General features: G+C 35.8%; 1 protein-coding gene across 1 annotated transcript in view; it reads left to right on the top strand.

The window, feature by feature from the left end:
• LOC309606634 (ankyrin repeat domain-containing protein 17-like) overlaps positions 1 to 26,579 on the top strand; it is a gene marked incomplete at its 5' end in the record, with an annotated part of 63,722 nt that overhangs the window by 5,468 nt on the left and 31,675 nt on the right. The window contains 11 exon segments of the mRNA XM_082343931.1: positions 3,137 to 3,248; positions 3,381 to 3,520; positions 3,524 to 3,526; positions 12,171 to 12,313; positions 12,967 to 13,180; positions 13,690 to 13,858; positions 13,861 to 13,865; positions 14,962 to 15,123; positions 17,445 to 17,540; positions 18,837 to 18,861; positions 18,864 to 18,952. Of these exon segments, the coding sequence (XP_082200057.1) occupies positions 3,137 to 3,248; positions 3,381 to 3,520; positions 3,524 to 3,526; positions 12,171 to 12,313; positions 12,967 to 13,180; positions 13,690 to 13,858; positions 13,861 to 13,865; positions 14,962 to 15,123; positions 17,445 to 17,540; positions 18,837 to 18,861; positions 18,864 to 18,952 (1,158 nt within the window).

Raw genomic sequence — 26,579 nt, 5'->3', positions numbered from 1 at the left:
GCGAGTGGGGGCCACTCTTCATCGCGGTGCACGGGCCTCTCACTATCGCGGCCTCTCTTATTGCGGAGCACAGGCTCCAGACGCGCAGGCTCAGTAGTTGTGGCTCACGGGCCTAGTTGCTGCGTGGCATGTGGGATCTTCCCAGACCAGGGCTCGAACCCGTGTCCCCTGCATTAGCAGGCAGATTCTCAACCACTGCGCCACCAGGGAAGCCCCCTGAATTGATGTTTTATAATGTGGAAAAAACCCAAATTTTACTGATCCTCTAAAATTTTCATGCTTACCTTTGCCAAGTTTTGTTTGTCTCTTCATTCTCTATTACGATTGGCACCAGTTTCCTAAATTACTCTCTAACCCCTAGAAGACTTCTAGAAACCTCATAAACTTCATCATAAAGTTGACTCTTCATCATAAAGATGACTCTTCTACTGATTGTCTATGCACTACCATGGAGCGCACATAATACAGACGGACTTAGCATTCTGTTCACCGCAGTCAGCTGTGCCTTAGGGCTGCTCTCTGATGTAAGAGGGTAAGCAGCATTTTGTTATCCATGATCCTCTTGGTTTTTTTTTGACACCAGTCTTTACCAGTTGTTAGCATGTGTGACCATCGGAAGGTTATTTCTCTGACCTTTGTCTCCTTTTCTCTGAAATCAGACGTAATAATTCCTTCCTTATAATATTATATAACACAGTAAATATATATTTCATATATGTAATCCTTTGTTTTATTAGTGATAGCCTTTTATTCTATGATCCTTACAGCTACTGTCATTCATCCAACTTAACTATCATTTATTGTTTCCTAGGCAAGACATCACTAATAGGTAGAGAATGCAAACATAAATAAGACATGTTCATTACCTTCCAGGAATTTATAGTCCCCTGAGGGTGATAGACACGTAAATAATATTAACATAAGGAAGATTGGTGATAAATGCTGTAATAGAAGTGAATATGTAAAAGCGGGAAGATGGCTTAGACAGAGCTATGCAATAAAAAAATAATACAAGACTCATACAATTTTATGTTTTCTGGTAGCCACATTAAAAAAAGCAAAAAGAGGGACTTCCCTGGTGGCTCAGTGGTTAAGAATCCGCCTGCCAATGCAGGAGACACAGGTTCGACCCCTGGTCCGGGAAGATCCCACATGCCGCGGAGCATCGAAGCCCGTGTGCCACAACAACTGAGCCTGTGCTCTAGAGCCCGCGAGTCACAACTACTGAGCCGATGCACCACAACTGCTGAAGCCCGCGTGCCTAGAGCCCGTGCTCTGCAACAAGAGAAGCCACCGCAATGAGAAGCCCGCGCACAGCATCGAAGAGTAGCCCCTGCTCACCGCAACTAGAGAAATCCCGCACACAGTGATGAAGACCCAACGCAGCCATAATAAATAAATAAATTTATTTTAATAAAAAGCAAAAAGAAATAGGAATTCATTTAAAGAATATTTTATTTAACCTAATATATCCATAATATTGTTTAAACATGTAATCAAAACTAAAAAGTTACTAAGGTATTTCTCATTTTTATTTCATACTAAAAGTCTTCAAAATTCAGTGTGTATGTTACACTTACAGGTTAGAGTGGTCAGATCATCCTGGTTTTCCCAGGACTTTCCTGACTCTAGCACCAAAAGTCTCTCATCCCAGTAATCCCTTCCATCCTGGGCAAATCCAGATGGTTTGCCACCCTGTTTAAAATATATCTCAATTTGGACTTCATTGGAAATATTTGTTTTGCATTTAGATTTGATTAAATGTATGGCTAAAAAGTAGATTTCATTACTCAGTTTGCTCCAGACATACAGAAAAGGTTTCCAATAACCAAATCGAGTATCACATTTTAAATTTAAATTAATTAAAAGTAAATAAAATTTAAAATTTAGTTCCTCAGTCACACTAGCCATATTTCAAGTACTAATAGCCACATGTAGCTAGTAGTTACCTTTCTGGTATAGCACAAGCTTAGAGTACTAAAAGCATGAGGACTTAGTTCACTAAATAAGTATTTAAACTATGATAGAGTGTGACCACTGGTTAAATCTATCATTGGTCACTATCACTGGCATAAGTCAGAAGTAAACTGTATATAAACAGTGTCATGTCTCAATTATAATTGTGTTTGTCTTTCAAAATACATTGTATATTATATTTTTTTGTTCCTTTAAATTTTTAGGGGCTTTGTTCCTCGAATGCAGTTAAGTTACTTGGAAGTAATTTTTTCATTTCAAGCCTTGTTTTTCAGCTTTGTTAGATGGGTCCAGAGTAGCTAATTTGGCCTAATGGCTGAGGATTTTTCTTGATATTCTGTGTGTTTTGAGGGTCTTTCTGCTCTGGCTGTGGGAACCAAACTATTCCCAGTTCTGTGTAAGCTCTAGGTGTTGTTCAGTCCCTTCTGGTAGTCTTTCCCTGGCCTCCAGTAATTTTTTCTTATGCACGTGTGTTGATCAGAACTCAGCTGAAGACTCAAGGGGAGCCCTCTGCAGATCTCTGGAGTACTCTCTGTATGTAGTGCCTTCCTCTCCAGTAGTCTGCCCCATGAATTCTAGCCACCTTCACTTCTCCAAACTCTCTTTTCAACTCAGGGAGAATGCCAGGCTCTGTTTGGGTACCCTCTTCCTGCACTTTAGCCTGGAAACTCTCCAGGCAATACAATAAGTTAATCATTTCTGTCCTCAGTGATCACTGTCATGTGTTGCCTGTCTAACTAACATCATTTCAAATAGTTTGTCTTTTTTTTGTCGTTTGGGATAGGAAGATAAATCTTGTCTATGCTACTCCATTTATGGGTAGAAGGGAAAGTGAGTCCACAGTAGTATTTCTTAAAGCATGTAGTTGAAAACAGCATATGTTGAAAATCATACTTTTTTTTCTTCTTGCTTGCTTTAAGAATTGCCCATAAAGTTCAAATATTATTTGTAGTCTTTAAAAAAATCACAAGTTGACCATTAGTGGGAAAAAAAAGAAACTTACTATCCAATGTTTGATATAGTAGAATGGTATATATGTATGTGTGTGTGTGTGTGTGTGTGTGTGTGTGTGTGTGTGTGTGTGTGTATTTGGTATATGTACATATTATGTAATTGATGTTAACATTTTTAATTGTCTAATGAGCTAATCAATTTTTTACAGACTGAGAGTAATCATGACACGGCACTAACGCTTGCCTGTGCTGGTGGTCATGAGGAACTGGTACAGACATTGCTAGAGAGAGGAGCTAGTATTGAGCACAGAGACAAGAAAGGTAAGGCCTACTTTTGTTAACTTTTCTTCTGAATTATTTGTGTTCTGTGACGAAATACTACTTGTAGCCCTGTTTTGATGGAAAACAGCACTGTTCCTTTGCTTAGCTAAGAAGATCTTTATTTTACTCCAGGTTTTACTCTGCTCATCTTGGCTGCTACAGCTGGTCATGTTGGTGTTGTGGAAATATTGCTGGACAATGATGCAGACATTGAAGCCCGGTCAGAAAGAACCAAGGACACACCACTATCTTTGGCTTGTTCTGGGGGAAGATAGGAGGTATTATTGTCCCCAAGTGTAATTTTTTGTCTCTCTCTGTTTAACAGATGTGCACTTCAATTTATATGATTTTGTGGTAACAGTGGACAGACATTAAGATTTATCACAGTAACTGAAACTATAATCTTTTAGCAAAAGGATAAGAATCAGTGTTAGCATAAGCTGTCTTGCCAGAAAAATCATACATTGTTTATTATCCTACTCATGTAAAAGTACGAACTGCCATAGGAATCCCTCTATATTGCATTCAGGCTAAGAGAATGATTAAGACATCCCAAATCAAACCAACAAGCTCCTGATAAGTGGGGCCTATATTCACTCATCTTTTCCTGTCCCAGAGTACTTAGTGTGAAAGGTACTTAAGCTCAGCCTCTGTTGCTCTGTATGTAAGATTAGTAGGGAATTAAGAGTGTTCAATTTTTAGTTGTCCTGAGTACTTTTGTCTTTTAATTGTTCCCCAGCCCTTCTCAACTCCGGAGGAAAGGTTCTCAGTTATATTATATGACCTTTTAGTTTCTTTAGGTAGAACAGCTGGTGTGCTTAGGTGTAGGCCCAAGAGGTCATAGCTTTGCTCCATTCTGTGTCTTCTTCGGACATTTAATAATCAGTTGGATAACCTCATTCTGCTGGCATTTAATAATCAGTTGGATAACCTCATTTTAAATCAGTTTTTTAAATCCAGTTCTATTCACCAGTCGTGCTGTCTCTGTGGATTGGTAACTTCTCAATTAGGGAGTTGTTGAATCTTATATTTAGGAAGCACTTTAGGTCATTCCAGGTGAGTTTCCCACTCTCAGCTTAAAAATCTTTTTCTTTTTTATTTCACCATTCTAATTATTTTCTGTATTCCACAGTGGAGGTGATTCTGTCAGTCAGAAATGTAAATGTTCTGGTTTTGGTATATAATGAAAGTAAAATTTTGACTTAACTGAAATTTTCAATCACTGTGTGGTTTGAAATAATACTTGTCTCATAGCATTTTTCAATATTGAATCAAAAAGAAATCAGTTGATTTTCTTCCTTTCAAAGCAATGGTAAAGCCTACTGTAATCTTTATGTATTCTTACTAAAATGTAACAGATGAGGTTATAATAATTATAGAAGTCTTTTAGGGTAATAATTTTGCCTATAACACTCTTGCTTTTATTTGGTGTCATTAGAACAGTAAAGTATTTTGAAGTAATTAATAAAATATTAGAGCTCAACCACCAGAGGGCAGACAGCAGAAGCAAGAACTACAATCCTGCAGCCTGTGGACCAAAAACCACATTTACAGAAAGATAGACAAGATGAAAAGGCAGAGGGCTATATACCAGATGAAGGAGCAAGAAAAAAGCCCAGAAAAACAACTAAATGAAGTGGAGATACGCAACCTTCCAGAAAAAGAATTCAGAATAATGATAGTGAAGATGATCCAGGACCTCGGAATAAGAATGGAGGCAAAGATTGAGAAGATGCAAGAAATGATTAACAAAGACCTAGAAGAAATAAAGAACAAACAAACAGAGATGACCAATACAATAACTGAAATGAAAACTACACTAGAAGGAATCAATAGCAGAATAACTGAGGCAGAAGAACGGATAAGTGACTTGGAAGACAGAATGGTGGAATTCACTGCTGCGGAACAGACTAAAGAAACAAGAATGAAAAGAAATGAAGACACCCTAAGAGACCTCTGGGACAACATTAAACGCAACAACATTCGCATTATAGGGGTCCCAGAAGGAGAAGAAAGAGAGAAAGGACCCGAGAAAATATTTGAAGACATTTTAGTAAAAAACTTCCCTAACGTGGGAAAGGAAATAGCCACCCAAGTCCAGGAAGCACAGAGAGTCCCATACAGGATAAACCCAAGAAGAAACATGCCGAGACACATAGTAATCAAAGTGGCAAAAATTAAAGACAAAAATTATTGAAAGCAGCAAGGGAAAAACAACAAATAACATACAAGGGAACTCCCATAAGGTTAACAGCTGATTTCTCAGCAGAAACTCTACAAGCCAGAAGGGAGTGGCATGATATACTTAAAGTGATGAAAGGGAAGAACCTACAACCAAGATTACTCTACCCTGCAAGGATCTCATTTAGATTTGATGGAGAAATAAATCAAAAGCTTTACAAACAAGCAAAAGCTAAGAGAATTCAGCACCACCAAACCAGCTCTACAACAAATGCTAAAGGAACTTCTCTAAGTGGGAAACACAAGAAAAGAAAAGGACCTACAAAAACAAACCCAAAACAATTAAGAAAATGGTCATAGGAACATACATAGCGATAATTACCTTAAACGTGAATGGATTAAATGCTCCAACCAAAAGACACAGGCTTGCTGAATAGATACAAAAACAAGACCCATATATATGCTGTCTACAAGAGACCCACTTTAGACCTAGGGACACATACAGACTGAAAGTGAGGGGATGGAAAAAGATATTCCATGCAAATGGAAATCAAAAGAAAGCTGGAGTAGCTATACTCATATCAGATAAAATAGACTTTAAAATACAGAATGTTACAAGAGGCAAGGAAGGACACTATGTAATGATCAAGGGATCAATCCAAGAAGAAGATATTACAATTATAAATATGTATGCACCCAACATAGGAGCACCTCAATACATAAGGCAACTGCTAACAGCTATAAAAGAGGAAATTGACAGTAACACAATCATAGTGGGGGACTTTAACACCTCACTTACACCAATGGACAGATCATCCAAAATGAAAATAAATAAGGAAACAGAAGCTTTAAATGACACAACAGACCAGATAGATTTAATTGATATTTATAGGACATTCCATCCAAAAACAGCAGATTACACGTTCTTCTCAAGTGCGCACGGAACATTCTCCAGGATAGATCACATCTTGGGTCACAAATCAAGCCTCAGTAAATTTAAGAAAATTGAAATCATATGAAGCATCTTTTGTGACCACAACGCTATGAGATTAGAAATCAATTACAGGGAAAAAAACGTAAAAAACACAAAGACACGGAGACTAAACAATACATTACTAAATAACCAAGAGATCACTGAAGAAATCAAAGAGGAAATCAAAAAATACCTAGAGACAAATGACAATGAAAACACGACAACCCAAAACCTATGGGATGCAGCGAAAGCAGTTCTAAGAGGGAAGTTTATAGCTATACAAGCCTACCTCAAGAAACAAGAAACATCTCAAGTAAACAATCTAACCTTACACCTAAAGAAACTAGAGAAAGAAGAACAAACAAAACCCAAAGTTAGCAGAAGGAAAGAAATCATAAAGATCAGAGCAGAAATAAATGAAATAGAAACAAAGAAAACAATAGCAAAGATCAATAAAACTAAAAGCTGGTTCTTTGAGAAGATAAACAAAATTGATAAACCATTAGCCAGACTCATCAAGAAAAAGAGGGAAAGGACTCAAATCAATAAAATTAGAAATGAAAAAGGAGAAGTTACAACAGACACCACAGAAATACAAAGCATCCTAAGAGACTACTACAAGCAACTTTATGCCAATAAAATGGACAACCTGGAAGAAATGGACAAATTCTTAGAAAGGTATAACCTTCCAAGACTGAACCAGGAAGAAACAGAAAATATGAACAGACCAATCACAAGTAATGAAATTGAAACTGTGATTAAAAATCTTCCAACAAACAAAAGTCCAGGACCAGATGGCTTCACAGGTGAATTCTATCAAACATTTAGAGAAGAGCTAACACCTATCCTTCTCAAACTCTTCCAAAAAATTGCAGAGGAAGGAACACTCCCAAACTCATTCTGTGAGGCCACCATCACCCTGATACCAAAACCAGACAAAGACACTACAAAAAAAGAAAATTACAGACCAATATCACTGATGAATATAGATGCAAAAATCCTCAACAAAATACTGGCAAACAGAATCCAACAACACATTAAAAGGATCATACAGCACGATCAAGTGGGATTTATCCCAGGGATGCAAGGATTCTTCAATATACGCAAATCAATCAATAGGATACACCATATTAACAAATTGAAGAATAAAAACCATATGATCATCTCAATAGATGCAGAAAAAGCTTTTGACAAAATTCAGCACCCATTTATGATAAAAACTCTCCAAGAAGTGGGCATAGAGGGAACCTACCTCAACATAATAAAGGCCATATATGACAAACCCACAGCAAACATCATTCTCAACGGTGAAAAACTGAAAGCATTTCCTCTAAGATCAGGAATGAGACAAGGATGTCCACTCTCACCACTATTATTCAACATAGTTCTGGAAGTCCGAGCCACAGCAATCAGAGAAGAAAAAGAAATAAAAGGAATACAAATTGGAAAAGAAGAAGTAAAACTGTCAGTGTTTGCAGATAACATGATACTATACATAGAGAATCCTAAAACTGCCACCAGAAAACTGCTAGAGCTAATTAATGAATATGGTAAAGTTGCAGGATAGAAAATTAATGCACAGAAATCTCTTGCATTCCTATACACTAACGATGAAAAATCTGAAAGAGAAATTATGGAAACACTCCCATTTACCATTGCAACAAAAAGAATAAAATACCTAGGAATAAACCTACCTAGGGAGACAAAAGACCTATATGCAGAAAACTATAAGACACTGATGAAAGAAATTAAAGATGATACCAACAGATGGAGAGATATACCATGTTCTTGGATTGGAAGAATCAACATTGTGAAAATGACTATACTACCCAAAGCAATCTACAGATTCAATGCAATCCCTATCAAATTACCAATGGCATTTTTTACAGAGCTAGAACAAGTCATCTTAAAATTTGTATGGAGACACAAAAGACCCCAAATAGCCAAAGCAGTCTTGAGGGAAAAAAACGGAGCTGGAGGCATCAGACTCACTGACTTCAGACTATACTACAAAGCTACAGTAATCAAGACAATAGGTACTGGCACAAAAACAGAAACATAGATCAATGGAACAAGATAGAAAGTCCAGAGATAAACCCACGCACCTATGGTCAACTAATCTCTGACAAAGAAGGCAAAGATAGACAATGGAGAAAAGACAGTCTCTTCAATAAGTGGTGCTGGGAAAACTGGACAGCTACATGTAAAAGAATGAAATTAGAATACTCCCTAACACCATACACAAAAATAAACTCAAAATGGATTAGAGACCTAAATGTAAGACTGGGCACTATAAAACTCTTAGAGGAAAACATAGGGAGAACACTGTTTGACATAAATAACAGCAAGATCTTTTTTGATCCACCTCCTAGAGTAATGGAAATAAAAACAAAAATAAACAAATGGGACCTAATGAAACTTCAAAGCTTTTGCACAGCAAAGGAAACCATAAACAAGATGAAAAGACAACCCTCAGAATGGGAGAAAATATTTGCAAATGAATCAACGGACAAAGGATTAATCTCTAAAATATATAAACAGCTCATTCATCTCAGTATTAAAGAAACAAACATCCCAATCCAAAAATGGGCAGAAGACCTAAATAGACATTTCTCCAAAGAAGACATACAGACGGCCACGAAGCACATGAAAAGATGCTCAGCATCACTAATTATTAGAGAAATGCAAATCAAAACTACAATGAGCTATCACCTCACACCAGTTAGAATGGGCATCATCAGAAAATCTACAAACAGCAAATGCTGGAGAGGGTGTGGAGAAAAGGGAACCATCTTGCACTGTTGGTGGGAATGGAAATTGATACAGCCACTATGGAGAACAGTATGGAGGTTCCTTAAAAAACTAAAAATAGAATTACCATATGACCGAGCAATCCCACTACTGGGCATATACCCAGAGAAAACCGTAATTCAAAAAGACACATGCACCCGAATGTTCATTGCAGCTCTATTTACAATAGGCAGGTCATGGAAGCAACCTAAATGCCCATCAACAGACGAATGGATAAAGAAGTGGTGGTACATATATACAATGGAATATTACTCAGCCATAAAAAGGAACGAAATTGAGTCATTTGTTGAGACGTGGATGGATCTAGAGACTGTCATACAGAGTGAAGTAAGTCAGAAAGAGAAAAACAAATATCGTATATTAACGCATGTATGTGGAACCTAGAAAAATGGTACAGATGAGCCAGTTTGCAGGGCAGAAGTTGAGACACAGATGTAGAGAACAGACATATGGATACCAAAGGGGGAAAACTGCGGTGGGATGGGGATGGTGGTGTGCTGAATTGGGCGATTGGGATTGACATGTATACACTGATGTGTATAAAATTGATGACTAATAAGAACCTGCAGTATAAAAAAAAAAAAACCAAACAAACAAAACAACTAATACTAAACTTTCATTGGGTTATTTGTATGGAAATATGTTAATATAAATGTTTGACATTAAAATAAAAAACAAAAAATAAAATAAAATAAAATATTAGAAAGTCATTTTACTATAAAATCACAAAATAATTCTTTTATATTGAATGTTTATTACTTTTGGGGAATAGACCATTCCCTCTGAGAGATAACTAGGGTCAGTTATCTTTGCATAAAGGAATTAAGAAAACTTAAGAAATGTGATTAGGGTTTTCTACTTTATTGCTTAAGGGACTGTTTGTAAAATAAAATAGCCTAATGCCAATTTGGGGGCTTGTTTTTATGATCTTGTTACATAAGCCAGTTAGTCTTACTGGCTCTAAAAGCAAAAATGTGATAGAAAGTCATCTAAGATTAGTCATAGCTTCAGAGAAAGATAAGAATCATATCGCTTATACATGGAATCTTAAAAAAAAAAATACAAATGAACTTATATACGAAACAGAAATAGACCCACAGACACAGAAAACAAACTTATGGTTACCAAAGGGGAAAGGAGTTGGGGAGGGATAAATTAGGAGGTTGGGATTAACATATACACACTGCTGTGTATGGAATAGATGAGCAACAAGGACCTACTGTACAGCACAGGGAACTAGACTCAATATTTTATAGTAACCTCTAAGGAAAAAGAATCTGAAAAAAAAAAGTATGTATATGTATGTATAATTGAATCACTTTGCTGTACACCTGAAACTAACACAACTTTGTAAATCAACTATACTTCAAAAAAAAATTTTTTTAATGAAATTTAAAAAAGAGAATGCTTATGAATGTGAACTTAAAAAAACCCAAAAAACAAAAAAAAAATAAAATTGGTCATAGCTTTATTCAAACGAGTAAAGTTTTAGCTGGTAGTAAGGCAAAGCACTGGTCATTAACATTTATTTATTTCCCAGTTAGATACATTTTTAACAGTAAGAGCAAGGATAAGTGCTATGATCTTGAGCAGTCCTTAACTTCCTTATGCCTCATTTGTAAAATGAAGATGAAGATGCTAGTACCTGTGTCAAAGAGTTGTTTTGTGCATTAAATGGCATAATGGACAAAAGATCTATGAATGGCACTTAAATAAATGCTAAATATTCTCAGCTATCAGGGAATGCAAATTAAGACCCCAGTGAGATACCACCAACCACATCCACTAGAATGGCTAAAATTATAAAGATTGACAATACCAAGTTTTGCTGAGGATGTGGAGCAACCAGAACTCCTTGTTGATGAGCGTGTAAATAGTACAACCGCTTTAGGAACAGGTTTGGCAATTTCTTAACTAAACATGCACCCAGAAATTCTGCTACTAGGTGGAGCCCATGAGCAATGAAAATATATTTCCACAAGAATTGTTCATAGCAACTTTATTCGGAATTGCCCAAAACTAGAAACAGTAGAGATGTTTATCAATAGAATAGATAAAGCAGCATATTCACATAATGGAATGCTACGCAATACACACAGATGATTGTCAAACACTGTGTGATTGACTTATATGAAGATCTATGGTAAATGAAACTAATCTTTGGGTAGGATTGGCTGAGAAAGAACATGAGTAAATAACAGATTTAAATTAGGTTTATGCATTTGTCGATACTCAGTGAATATACACTTAAGTTTTGTGCATTTATTGAAAGTTACAAATTTCACCTAAAAAAACCCTAAAAAGCCTAAAAACAAATAAGAGTTTAGTTCATGGTACACATGCTGATGTGTTTAAGGGTGTCTACAATTTACTTAGAAATGAAATGCATCAAAAAATGATGGACAGACGAATAAATGTGATAAAGTAAGTAGAGGAGAATGTTAATGGTAGAATCTAGGTGATGATTGTATGTAAATTTTTTTCAACTTTTCTGTGTGCTTAAAAGTTTTTATGGTAAAATGTTGGGGTAAGATAAGTGTTAGCTTTATTCCAAAAATGTTATTAACATTTAGTTTTTAAGTTTAAAAAATATTTTAAAGACATTTTCATGTATAAATGAAAAAATCTTATTCTATTTTACCACTGTGTGGTAGAATAATACAGAAATACTAATTTCCAAAACAGCATTGCACAAGAACACATGAGGTCAAGATCTTTCAATGAAAACACTGTGCCATTTCAGCAGATTCCAAAATGGATTTTACTTGAGAAACTATCCCTTTATTGGCCTCTAAGACCTTTTGCTTTCATTTGAGACTGATTTTGTGCAAAGGATGAATGACTTTCCCCTTCTTTTGTTATACAATAAAGCAGAAAAAAAGAGAAATCAGAAATATACACCTTGCAGCTTGTCTCACCATCAGAAGAAAACACATTTCTTCCTTTTCTTTTTCCAGGTGGTAGAGCTATTGTTAGCTCGAGGGGCAAATAAAGAGCACAGGAATGTTTCTGATTGCACACCTCTAAGCCTGGCTGCTTCTGGTGGCTATGTGAACATTATCAAAATATTACTAAATGCAGGAGCTGAGATTAATTCTAGGCAAGTTTTATTCTCTCTCTCCAAGTCCCTTAACAGTGCTATGTTAAAGATATTTGTAGAACACTTTTTTTAATGCCATATTTAGGAATGCTGAATGAGATACAGAAAGTATTCTAGTTCTGGGTAGTAAAAGATTTGTAGTGTAGTCTTGGTAATATCTCAAAGATTTAGTAGGGCTGAGAAGAATGATTCTTTTAAATAATTCTGCAGAATAAAGAATCTTAAATCCTAAGATAGAATTCTATATTATCGTCTAGTTTTTTTGTTTTTTTTTTTAAATTTTTATTTATTTATTTATTTATTTTTGGCTGTGTTGGGTCTTCGTTTCTGTGCGAGGGCCCTCTCCAGTTGCGGCAAGTGGAGGCCACTCTTCATCGCGGTGCGCGGGCCTCTCACTGTCGCGGCCTCTCTTGTTGCGGAGCACAGGCTCCAGACGCGCAGGCTCAGCAGTTGTGGCTCACGGGCCTGAGTTGTGGCTCATGTTGCTCCGCGGCATGTGGGATCCTCCCAGACCAGGGCCCGAACCCGTGTCCCCCGCATCGGCAGGCAGACTCTCAACCACTGCGCCACCAAGGAAGCCCTATCATCTAGTTTTTGTGGGACATTTAAAAAATATATTTTTCCCTTTGTTCTCCCCATACTTCCACCCCCAGAACTGGTAGCAAATTGGGTATTTCTCCTCTGATGTTAGCAGCTATGAATGGGCACACAGCTGCCGTTAAGCTCCTGTTAGACATGGGCTCTGACATAAATGCTCAGAGAGAAACCAATTGGAACACTGCCCTTACCTTAGCCTGCTTCCAAGGAAGAACTGAAGTGGTTAGTCTTCTGCTTGATAGAAAAGCAAATGTGGAACACAGAGCTAAGGTAAGAAAAAGTCTGAGATTTACCCATGGATTTATTGCTTTGACATTTAAGGTGTACATTAGCAATATGCTAATTATACTTCTAGTACTTTGTAGTAACATTTATCTCCTACATATATATTTAAACAGAAATCATTCTGTATGACTCAGTTAAGCATGAACTCTTGAAAATACCTCAGCAATAGATTTTTATAGGTAATAATGACATGGGGCTTATCAGCTGAAAACTGTGTAGTATTATGAAAGAGAAGAGAGGGAGCATTTATTAAGTGCCAGTTATATGCCAAGTACACGTGTCTTAAAAGTTTTACCAACAAATGGACATTGGGTAGAATCATCTGCTTTCAGTAGACCTCACTGTAACTGAGAGAGGTTAGCAGTGTCAGTGCTGAAATTTAGTCGTGAATTTTGTAATAGCTATACCGTATTGCTCCCCCAGATCGTTGTTCTTTAACATTTTAGTACTTTCTGGTCTCTTACGTGTTGTTTTTTGTTTTTCACTAAACCTAGACTGGCCTCACACCGCTGATGGAAGCTGCCTCTGGTGGATATGCAGAGGTGGGCCGAGTTCTTTTGGATAAAGGTGCTGATGTTAATGCCCCTCCAGTGCCCTCCTCGAGAGATACAGCTTTAACCATAGCAGCAGATAAAGGGCATTATAAATCCTGTGAGCTTCTCATTGGCAGGTATGATGCTACCATACCCTTCATATATGAACATGGTGTTACTAGTGATTACTATTCTCTGTGCAACTTGAACTATTAAAAAATCAAATGTGATTACTTCTATAAACTGCAGTGTATTTTTTTTATGTTTTAAACCTACCTCTATTATTTTCCACCCATCCAGAGCTATGCTGCATTGTTTAATATATTTCAGTGCAATCTTGAAATACTTCTTTTCTTCCTTTTTTGTCTGTGTATATACTTTTCAAGTACTATAATAAGCTATTTGAACATCCAGCTATTGTCATCCATATTCACATCTCCCACACAGTTTTGCAAAGATACCACCTTAAGTCTTGTTAAGTCTGGCAATAATCTAAGGCTTCATTGTTGATTTTCTTGTTCTTTATGGTAATTAGGGCTTTTAAGAGACAGTTATGGAACTGTTCAAGATATAAGATGGAGTCCAGGATATTTTTTGTTTTAGTCACCTAGGAGTTACTTGCCAGTCTTTCAAAGTTGCTTGTATGCTAAATTGGATTTCCTACTTTAACAGTCTGAAAGACTTTTGCATGGTGTCCTAACAGTAGTAATGAGTAGTGGCTACTATCAACTAGTTATTTACCATGAGTCTTATCTACCATGATGCCCACTGAGTGCTAAACCTTCATGTTATTTTAAGATTCATTCTTTTATGAAGCCACATAATATAAATACATGAATACAAATAATCTGAAAGATATAATTGCCTCATAGGATACTGTTTATGCTCTGGGATAGTTTAATATATTATGATATTAACAGGATGTACCATTATTTTTCACTAAAGAAAATTTTACATTTTCTCAGGATTTGAAGCTCAGAATTATGCACAAGGAGTCATTATTTTTAAAATAAGAAAAGCAATTATTGATGTATCGTTAGTTTTGATTCAGTGGCTTTTAATTTGATGACTGGAAATTCTTTGTAATGTAATTCTGAGAGAGAAATATATTTTAGTCCTATGTATTTTAAACAATTTTTTCCTTTACAAAATATTTTCACAAAATTCATAGTTGATTTTTATTATTATCTGTGTCATTTCATTTAAAAGTGACATTTGTGTCATGCATTTAAGGGTGCTCACATTGATGTACGTAACAAGAAGGGGAACACTCCATTGTGGCTGGCAGCAAATGGTGGACACCTTGACGTGGTTCGGTTACTGGTGCCAGCAGGTGCAGGTGTGGATGCAGCTGATAACCGCAAGATAACTCCTCTTATGGCAGCATTTAGAGAGGTAGAAGTCTTTCATCCTCAGTCACTTGGATATTTTTCACTTAGGCTAGGAAGTGCATAATTTAATTATCACTAAAGACTCTTATTTTAGGATCTAACAGTAGTGATGAAAGCAGTAAAATAATAAGCAAATAATCACTCTGATGGCAACATTGAAAGGTAGGTACAGGCATGCCAGAAAAGCCATTAATAGTATCCATATTGGATGTCAAAGCTAAGTAAACTTTTAAAAAGTTGTTCTAAGTAGTATTTGCAAAATCTAGTTGCAATCTTAATCTTTCACAAAATATAAATCCAACTAAGAGTAATTAATTACTTGTTTATGAATGAGTGTTTTCTTGTATTAGCACAGCAGAGAAAAATTTAACTTAAATTGGCTCCATTTTTAATTATTGACTTTAATTTCTAGGAAAAAAGGAAAAATGAAAATTCAGCTGCCAGTATTTGAAACCTTCAGAAGTAGAAATAAATCTTGTGAAATTGAAACTTTCTGTAATGCATAGCACAGAACTGTGTATAAGTAATTTGATTTAATGTTCTGGTTGATCTCTTAAATGCAGGTTTGATTTGTTATTGGGGAAGCCAGACTACTATTCCAGGGATTATAATTTTGAGTTTTGTCATTCTGTAGGTATAATTTTGAGTTTTGTCATTCACGTAGGTAAAATCTCTTATAGATTCCAAATTACTTTGTTGTATTGAAAATTTTTAATACATAAATTGTAAAAAATCATCTTTTCCTTTTTCTCTTATTCTTCTCTCTGACTCTTGTTCTTTATACCACCTCCTCCCTGGGTGTTCTAGACTACCTTCCCACTGACTCTCTGAATTTTTTTTTCCTCGCTAATCAAACTTATTCTCAGTGGCTACCTACCTCTTCTCCAAGCAAGCTAGCATATCAAGTTTATCATCCAAACCATTTCACTATGTTAGTATCCTCTTCAAGTACCTTTTCATGTCTCCCCAGTCTCTGTAATCCTTTGAAATCCAATCTTAGTTTGTTATTCAAAGCCCAATGTAGTGCTTTTAGAACTCATCTCCCATTGAGTCCCTAATGTGGAGTCTTCTCCTTGCTTGGTCTTTTGTCACTGTCTCTCATAGCACCTTTGTTCTCATCTTGGGAATGCCCATGTCCTTCCTCATTCTTCCAAAATTACTCACTCTTTGGGTACAGTGTAAATCTCCCCTTCTACAGAAACTCTTCCCATTCCATTTGAGCTCACATTGAGATACCTAATCTCTTAAAGGTTGTAGAAATTCTACAATTCATTATTATCTTTATCATTTATTTTGACAAATACATATTGTTATTACCTTAACATCTAACATGCATATATCTCATCTTTCCAAATAGACTTAGCTCCTTAAGAAAGGCACTTATCTTTTATACTCTTTGTATTCATTCCATTATTTATTTTCTTAGTGCCTACCAGGTACAACTGTAATCGTTGGCATATTACATTGTACAGATTCCAACTGCTGTATTTTGTACAAAATGTAATAATCAGGGATCCACACACAAAGTCAGGTAGCTGTATGAGTTGTCCCATATAAATAGTTTAAATACTGTAGAAGTGTTGGTGAGATATCAGGGAAAGGTGCAAGTGGCATTTAAGCTATTCATTAAAAGATAGGGATAGTTCAAAAGGACGCGGATGAGAAGGAAGAAATAAATGCAATAGAGGAAATGTACTAAATATAAACAGATGTTTATTCATCTGTTTATATGTGTTGTGTCAGTAATAGTGTGGATTAGAGAAAGTAGAGAGCCTCTTGAAGGCTGGTCTAAAGGTTTTGAACTTAGTGAACTGTGTTACAGTGAACAATATAATCATCGCTCAAGCTTTAAGGAAGTTATGTTATTTCTTTTCCACTACCTAGTATAGTGCTATGCATTCAGGTTTTATCTCAAAGAAAGAGCAAAATTGTTACTTCTGCTCTCTTGATGCTTCAAATTGAAACAGGATGCTCAGTTCTAACGAATTAGCTAGAAAAAGAAGATGAGGTTTTTCTTTTCTTTCACACATATCCTGCATTTCTTCAAACTGACTTTATTGTTTTTTTAAATTCAGAATGGTTTAGAATTTTAGGTCACGTTATTCTGTATTTTTTTTTGGAGGGTAGGATGAAAATGAACAATGTAGATTTATCTAACTTATTAGAACCAAAGCCTGTCTCTTTTTCATTCAAAGTGCGAATAATACCCAATTTAAGTCTTTATTTTGTGGCACTAATGTTAATGGAATCTTAGTTAAGACAGACTAGATTCACTGAATCCTGATAGAGTCTGTTTTCAGTCTGACATTAATATCTATTTTTTAGGATCATGTGAAGGTGGTGCGCTACTTAGGCAAAGAAGTCAATCAGTTTCCATCAGATTCTGAATGTATGAGATACATAGCAACGATCACTGATAAGGTAATATACTGATTAAATTCATCCCCATTATATGAGCTTGGGATCCCATTTGGCTTTTTATATATATGTATATTCCACACTAAGATAAAACAAGTCTTAGTTTGAGCAATAATGTGTGGTACATAGCAATTTTCATTTATCTAGTATTTGGGAATGAAGTATAATATTTAAGAAACTCTTCAGATGATTTACTTACCTCATGAAGTAATAAAACTTTTTCTGTTTTAGAATTACTTTATCTTTTTAAATAGTACTTAAGCTAATTTAATTTTAATGTAAATACTAAACAATCTAAAGCAAATTCTTGTTGCTATTCATTAGTGCTATAATCTATCCAGACAGATATCTCTTCTGAGAGGAACAAGTCAGTGGATTTTTTTTAGACCTAAACAAAAATTAACACAGTACTTTTAATTATGGTCAAGAAAACTCTTAAGATGTTCAACATAATATAAAAGTTGGAGTAACTGTCAGTTTAAGAATGAATTTGCTAGGATTTTTGCAGGGAAAGTACGGAAAATAAAATAAATCCCTTTAGAATTCTAATTGAGATCAAAATATTTGAATAAAATCCTAAGACATGCCTCTGAAAATCTAAAAATGTCTTTCATTTTCTCAGCAGTTATCACATGATAGTGAACAGCTTTTTCCCGTAAGTTTTATTTAACATAGCTAATCCACTGTCTTGCCTGCCTCTAGATTCATTTATGACAATTAATATTCCTGGATACCCCTTATGGAAGGGGGGCAGAGATTAAAAATAAAGCTTTTGTCTTCATAGGGAAATATCCCTTTCCTGTCAAAAAGTGTATGTTCTAAGAATGAAATCACTGAGATAAGTCTATAAATACGTGCTTTTTATGAACGATTCTAGCACAAGAAGTTATAGCAACAAAGCTTAAATATTTGAGAACAGTTCTTGCCAAATAAGTATTTTAAATTGTTTAAACCCATTTTCTTTTGTTGACATTGACCTTTTCCTTTAGCCCATTAACCAGCTGACAGATTATTGCAGCTCTATTTGCAGTATGATTTCTCATATTCAAATTACAGGAGTAAATAATTTTAGTACCAGTCAAATGGATATTATTTTGAAGAACAATAGAAGCTCTTTGCTTATGTATTTTTTAAAAATATACCATTTAAATTATGTTTTTATTTGCACTCTTGTTTTGCCCTACTACTGATCTTTATTGCTTATGTTCATTCAAGTACCTTAATTAATATTTTCATGTTTTCAGGAATCTCTAAACGTTAATTTTTTGAGTCTGGAAACATCTTAATTTTTCATTTTAGGAGATGCTGAAGAAGTGTCACCTTTGTATGAGTCGATAGTACAAGCCAAAGATAGACAGGCTGCTGAAGCAAACAAAAATGCCAGCATTTTATTAGAGGAGTTAGACTTGGAAAAGGTAATGGTAACCTTTACATATGAAAAATACCTACTTTTTTCCTTTCAGCTTCTCTTCCTCCTAATTTGTAATCTGTGGTTTTTTATTTTGTTTTGGTTTTGCTTTAAATTATGTACATGGTTTTCTCTCCAAGTTTGGCTCAAGTAGTGGGGAGAATTATGAGTATTTTAAACATCATTATATCGTTAAAATAGTTTTCTTTATAATCAAATTAACAAAATAATATTGTAGGAATTGCATTGATCTGCAAGTCAGGGAACCTAGCCTCTAATGCTCAGTTATCTCAACTGTTCTCTTAATCCCCATCCAACTCTGTACTTCATTGATCCTGGACCTTGTAACTTGTTGCCAACGGATTTATCAGAAGTACCAAATACACTACGAAGGCATACACTACCAAGCCATGACCAACTAGTGAAATACGACCAGTTGATGGAATGTTTAATGCGTACCTTTTTATTTTATTTTATTTTATTTTTATAAAATTGTACAATTTAAATGCATGAAATTTATTGTATATCTATTATTTTTTTAACATCTTTATTAGAGTATAATTGCTTTACAATAGTGTGTTAGTTTCTGCTTTATAACAAAGTGAATCAGCTATACATATACATATATCCCCATATCTCCTCCCTCTTGTGTCTCCCTCCCACCCTCCCTATCCCACCCCTCTAGGTGGTCACAAAGCAACGGAGCTGATCTCCCTGTGCTATGCAGCTGCTTCCCACTAGCTATCTTACATTTGTTAGTATACATAAGTCCATGCCACTCTCTCACTTCGTCCCAGCTTACCTATCCCCCTCCCCGTGTCCTCAAGTCCATTCTCTACGTCTGCGTCTTTATTCCTTTCCTGCCCCTTAATGCGTACCTTTTTAAATGGATGATTTCTCTTGTATTTTTCTCTTTCAGGCACACTACAGTATCATTCCCATTTATTCCCATGGGGAATAAAACACTCCAAACAATGTACAGTTTGGGCAGTCCCATAGCTGCTTCTTTACTCTCTGTTCCTATCAATAACTGTACTCTAGAATGTAATAGTAGGAAAAGAATTGGTTGGTATTGAATATTATGGAATATATATTCCGCCATATTTCATCTTTTTTAAAAAGGTTAAAAATGCTATGAAGTTTAACATATACTTTTTAGATTTATAAAGGATATGCAGTGATAGTGGGGGCTGGGGCCCCCCACCCCCATGCAGTTGAAAATCAATGTGTAACTTTACACTTGGGCCCTTCGTATCTGCAGTTTCAAGTCTATGGATTTCAACCAACCACAGATTATGTAGTACTGTAGTACTTATTTATTTTAAAGAATCCGCATAAAGTGGGCCTGCACAGTGTTGTTCACAGTTCAATTGTATATATAACATTTTTCATTTGAGTCAGGTCCATTCTTTTTAATTAGACTTACTGACTTTGTTAAGCTATATATTTCATCTCACATAAAGAAAATATGAATTATTTGAAACATTTTGTTCTAAAGTCAATGTGAAAATACACTATTATTTTCTGAAAAATATATTTAAAATCAGAGTTCTTCATTTTAACAACTTTCTAGTTTAGATTCTGATCAAATGAAAATTAGCTTTTTTGGCCACTTTGAAGTTTTAATTGAATATGAACACATTGAGAACAGATATTGTTATAATTATTGTAACTGTTACTTTATCTATTTTTAATATTCAGTTTCATCAAATATTTATTTAATGTTTACTAAATACCAGGCAATGAAATAGGGCCAAGTTGTATGACAGATTATGTATTATTTGAGTCTTCTCTGTAAGAAATATTATTACCCTCATATTACAGATGGAGAAACTGAATCTATGGGAAGTTAAGTAACTTGCCGAAGCTAGGCTAAGGTTTAAATCCACTTTTTTTATTCTAAATTCCCTGCTTTCCTCTCCTCCCTTAATTGAAGTCAACCTACCTTTTAGTGCTTTCTCCTTATAATATTATAATATCCTGTTTTTGCATTACACTCTCGTTTTTAGATGTTAGAATCGCTAAGTAATAGTTATTTCATAATACTGTTTCTTTTTGCATTTTTATAAATCTTAGAAGGCATCCTTTCTATAGCTGAGACATAGATATCTGTTTTTAAATAAAATCTTTAATTGTTTCATACCTTTGTTGTTTATACGTTACATGAAATACATTTAGAGATTTACTGCATACCTGTGGATCACAAAGTCAAGAAGCAGCTTTTAGGAATGTCCAATTGTGCATGTCTATTCTCAATCAACTTCAATGATTTTTTTTCTTTTTTCTTTATTACAATAATGTGTTCAGTTTAAACTGTGAACTATGCAAAGATAACTAAAAGAAAAGCATACGCCATCATTGTAAGGTAACTGAAGTTCAAAACCTGGTATGGTAATTAACTAAAAGTCCTCACTTCTAACCTTTAAAGCCTTTTAAGACCTTACATGTTCTGCCCACTCACACCACTTCTTACACCTGTCTGATCTTATTTTACTACTTTCTCTTGGTCACTTTGCTCTATCCATAATGACCATCCTTTTTGCTCTTGCTATGCCTTCTGCCTTGAATGTCACTTCACTTGCCTCATATTTTAGTCTCCCTTTTACATTCTTCCTACTCTTCTTCCCTTCTTTATTTTCATCTTCTAACATTCTAAATACTGTATTTTACTTAGTTATCGTGTTTGTCTCTCTCTACCACTAGATTGTGTGAACTACAAAATGGTGCCTGGCATGCTAGTAAACATTTGTTGAACAAATAAATATCCATGTATATGAAAACTGTACTTTTTAAAAATTAGAATCATGCGAACATATTACTCTAATACTTGCTTTTCCCTCTCTCAATAAGTGAAGAATATTGTCAACTGATAGTGATTTATAACTGCATAATATACTCCATAGTAGGTTCGTTTCCAGTTTTGTCACTACAAATAATGTTGCAATAAATATCATTATACATATTTCTTTATATTTTGGTGCTTTTATTTTTATGGGGTAAGTTTCTTCACTTGGGTCAGTATATTTTAAATTTGATACTTTCAGAATATTTTCCTACTACCATCAGCAATACGTAAGTGTTGTTTCCTTGAATTCTTGCCAGTCTTTCTTAACCTAGATGTTCATGCTTGCAGAGCCTCAGGTTTAAAGCAGTTCAAAAGGAACTTCTTTCAATGTCATTGCATATTTTCCAGTATTAATTCCTAATCATAAATTAATTAGATGCAAATTCTTCTGCATGCACTGATACTTTATAAACACTTTTGAATGGGGATGGTACATAGATAGAATTCTAGACTGTGGATGAGACTCTTCTTTCCTGAACTCCAGCCCCTTTCTATTTCTATTTAAAAAATGATCAGATTGAGATAGGGTTTGGTTCACTATTTTTTATGTATGATTTACATCTGGAAAAATACACTGTTTTGCCTTTTGAGGCTCAGTACATTCTGGCTCCACCCTTTCTGATTTAGAAGTATCATTGCAGTGGTCTTGTCTGGTCTGACTTGGATGCTCTGCACGGGTAACTTACTGCTTGTGTGAAAATACTCCTGTGATCAACCTTTCTAATTTGAAAATGTTGGGTAATAGGTTTGTAAACATTGCTGCTGAGAATACTGCTCATTATATTCATCAGATTCCCTTATCTCCTTATGCAGCAAACACTATGTGGAAGAGTCCCTGCTCTAGAGCAGTTCATCTGGTCTAACTGTGGAATACTCTGGCAGTTGATTGCATCTTCTCTTAGGACATTAACAACTAGGTTATATTTTGGGCTGTTAGAATCCATAGTGGGTATTATTGGTCTGCATTTTTAATGTTTTACCCCTCTACTTTATCACTTATTGTTTTTTCTCTTTGTAAACTTTCATAATCTTTTAGGGAGCTACGTATGGTATATTTTTAAAATATTCCTCATAGATGTGTTCAGTTGGGTTTTTTGCCACCACTGAAGCTATTAATATGCCCACCTCACAATCTCAGTTTCATACATTTCATTCTCTGATTATCACCTCTTGTCTTTTCAACTTTACTCCCTCTAGAATTCTACCTCCAGCAATCCTAAAAACATTCTGTCTACCAATAAATTGTAGGATCCATTTATCGTACCACCCTTCACTGGCCTTACTCTTTTCTTTCTCCTTATTCTTAACTGAAGCCTAGTAACTAAAGGTGTCTAAGGAAAAAAAAGCATTCAACCTTGATGACTAATTTGACTTTAAATGTGTGACAGTGAACCCTTTAATGCTGCCCAGTAGTCATACTATATATTTCCCTAGTTTAATTTATTCTCCCACTCTTCTAGACCATTCTTTCTTTCTCCTTTATCCTGTGACTTCTGGTACATCCTCTTCTTCAACCTCAGTTGATGACCTTGCATGCTACTTCCGTGAGAAAACTGAAGCACCAGAAGAAAACTGCCAGAGACTTCCCCTACCTCATCTTCCCAACCCACCAAGCCCTGTACCCATATATTTCCTACCAATTACTAAATAAACTTGGAACCAATCCCTCCATTTGTGAACTACATCATATTTTCTGTCTGCCATCCCTTACTCAAAAACATTGTTGTGGCAGTTTTCTTTTCTTCTATATCATTTTCCCCCCTCTCCTGGATCATCCTCATCATCATAGAAGCTTCTTTATCCAATCTTAAAAAAAACTTTTGATTTTTCCAACACGTACCTCCCCGCCGCCCCATTTTCAGCTACAAGCCCATTTCTGCTCCCATTTGCAGCAAAACTTGTCTATTTTGGGTATTCCAATTCTTTTTTGTCTTGAATCTACTCCTAACACGTTCTCACTCCTACAGCTCCACCAAAACTATGCCTTTACGGTCTTTGGGGACTCTCACTAGCTAAATCCAGTGATTATGTCTCTATCCTTATTGTACTAAGCCTAATAACACCTGACATACTCTATTTACTTGGCCTCCATTACACTACACACTCTTGGCTTTTCTGTTATCTTCCTGAATGTTCCTTCTGTATCTCTAGTTCCTCCTCTTCTCCCCTCTGAGTTGGCAAGTCATTTAGCTTATTACATGATCTTCTTTATCCACTGGTCATCTCATCCTGCTTCTTACCTTTAAATATAATCTAGCTGATCCCAGATTTATATCTTTAGCCCAGACCTCTTCCCTACATTCCAGTCTCTTATATCTAGCTAGCTACTCAACATGTCCTTTTGGATACCTAATTAGACATCTCATACTTCTGTTCAAATGTGAACTCCTGATCTTTGCCCACTCCAAACCCACAGCTCTGTCTTGTAATTGCTCCGGCTAAAGATATTGATATCATGCTTGATTTCTCTCTGTCCTCCATTGTGTTGGAAAATCTAGTTACCTTTGCCTTAGAACTATATCTAGGATCCTAGTCACTGTTTATCACTTCTCACCCTGATTCAAGTCATGAATATCATCTTTTACCTGTATTTCCACAGTAGTCATTTATCTGGTCTCCCTGATTCCATCATTGCTCTGCAGTCTGTTCTCTATTTAACACTTAGAGTGATCCTCTATATCACTTAAATCAAATCACTCTTTTGCCCAAAACCCTACAGTGCCATTTCCCTCACAGTAAAAGATAAAAAGTCTTTAAAATGCCCCGTGGGACCTTAGGTGATGAAGTCTCCTGATATGCTTTCTGAAAGTCATTTTCTATTATTCTCAACCAGACTGGCCTACTTAAACATTCCAGGCCTACTTGAACATACAGCTTATATACTGACTGTTCTCTTTGCCTGCTCTACTTCAAATCTTTTAAATGTTTACTTAAACTTCACCTTCATGTTCCCCTACATGTGCCCATATACACACTTCTCTTCCTCTGCTCCAGTATTCCTGTTTTACATTGTACTTAACACCTTTTTAAAAAATTATATAATGTATTATGTTTGCTATCTGTGTGCCTCCCCCAGCAACTAAATGTAAGCTTCATGAGGGCAGGGATATTTTGTCTGCTGCTGAGTCCTAAGAGACTAGAACCATGCTTAGTACATAGTTATCAAAAAATTTTCGCTGGATCCTGCCCTTCCCTTCCCCTGTACTCCTTGATCTCTTTTTCTGTTATTGATACCACTACTGATTATTCAGAAATAACTGAAATCTTGATGTCGTTTTCAGATTCTCAATTATCTTTGCTCCGCATTCTCTATATCCATCAAATAAGTTAGTGTAGTAAAGTAACTTAATCCAGTATCTGGCACATATTAACCCCCTAAATATTAATGGTATCAGTATCATCATCATCACCTTTAACTGAGCTTTGGCAGTCTCTTTATGTCTTCTGTTCCATCCTCTCCTAAATTATCACTTCTCGCCTGAAGTATTGCAGTAGGCTTCTTAACAGTCTGTCTATAAATAAATACCTTTGCCTCTGTCATCTTTGCCTTCAGTTTAATCCTTCTTTGTTCCGATGTAACTTTTCCAGTTCCCATAGTTTCTGATACACAGATAAGATTGCCTTTACTCCCTACTCGAAATCCTTCAGTCTGTCTTCATTGTCTGCATGGGAAATTTCAGACATTCAGCTCTTCCTGTCTTCTCTAGGCTCCTCACTCACTGTGGTTTTCTACTCACATATCTCATTCACGTAACTGTATCCAAATATGCACATGGGGGACTTCCCTGGCGGTCCAGTGGTTAAGACTCCGCGCTTCCAATGCAGGGGGCGTGGGTTCTATCTCTGGTCAGGGATCTAAGATCCCACATGCCGCGAGGTGCGACCAAAAAAAGAAAAAAACAGATTTGCACATGGTATTTCTTTAGTCTGGACTGCCTCTCCCTAAATCCTTAAATTCTCATCTTAAAAAGCTTAACTCTCAAACATCAATTTGTTTCCTGAATCTATAATTAGAAATCACCAGTTAGGGAATTCCCTGGCAGTTCAGTGGTTAGGACTCAGTGTTTTCACTACTGCTGGGGCCTGGGTTGGGGAACTAAGATCCTGCAGCCAGAAAAAAAAAATCAGTTGGACTAGTGCTCTTTCTTTCCTTTTCCACAATGAGGTTATTTATTCTGCAATTTGACTCTTTTCTTCAAAACCTCTACCCTCCCCCACACATGCTCACAAACATGTAGTAGTTCCCCGGTAAATGAAATGAGGTCTAGGCATGTACCTTGTGAGAAAATATAGAATGTAGGCTGAATTTCTAACCCTGTTTACCTGCACCTTCAGACTTACTCGAGTCTCATGGTTTAAATACTCTGTTTTCATCTTTTCTCTTTCGGATCTTGTATCAGTTATTACCACCTCTCCCATACTTTAGTGCCTGCTGTTTCATTAACTCCTACCCTCTTTGTACAACTTCATGAAGTTAACTCTCCTAATGAAACCTTACCTCAAATTTAGTATTTTGTTTACTTATCTAAATATTTTAAGGGAATAATCTATGTCTTGTTGACTCTACTTTTCTTTTTATTTCTCCGTCCAGGACCATTTGCTTACTTCTCCACTAATTCAGTGAACTAACTATGGCAGAGGTCACCAATGGCATCTTATTGCCAAATCCAGAATAAGATTAGACATCTCATACTTGTGTCCTTACTGATACTTTGTGATACTTACCAATGTCGATTTGCCTTCCTTTATGAAACTCTTCTCCTATTGAAGCTGCTTTCTCCTGATTGTC

This window comes from Balaenoptera borealis, assembly GCF_965194805.1.
Source record: "Balaenoptera borealis genome assembly, chromosome: 11".
NCBI classification, from domain to species: Eukaryota; Metazoa; Chordata; class Mammalia; order Artiodactyla; family Balaenopteridae; genus Balaenoptera; species Balaenoptera borealis.
Note: the sequence above shows the minus strand (reverse complement) of the source record. Positions and strands in the feature narration are given on the sequence as shown.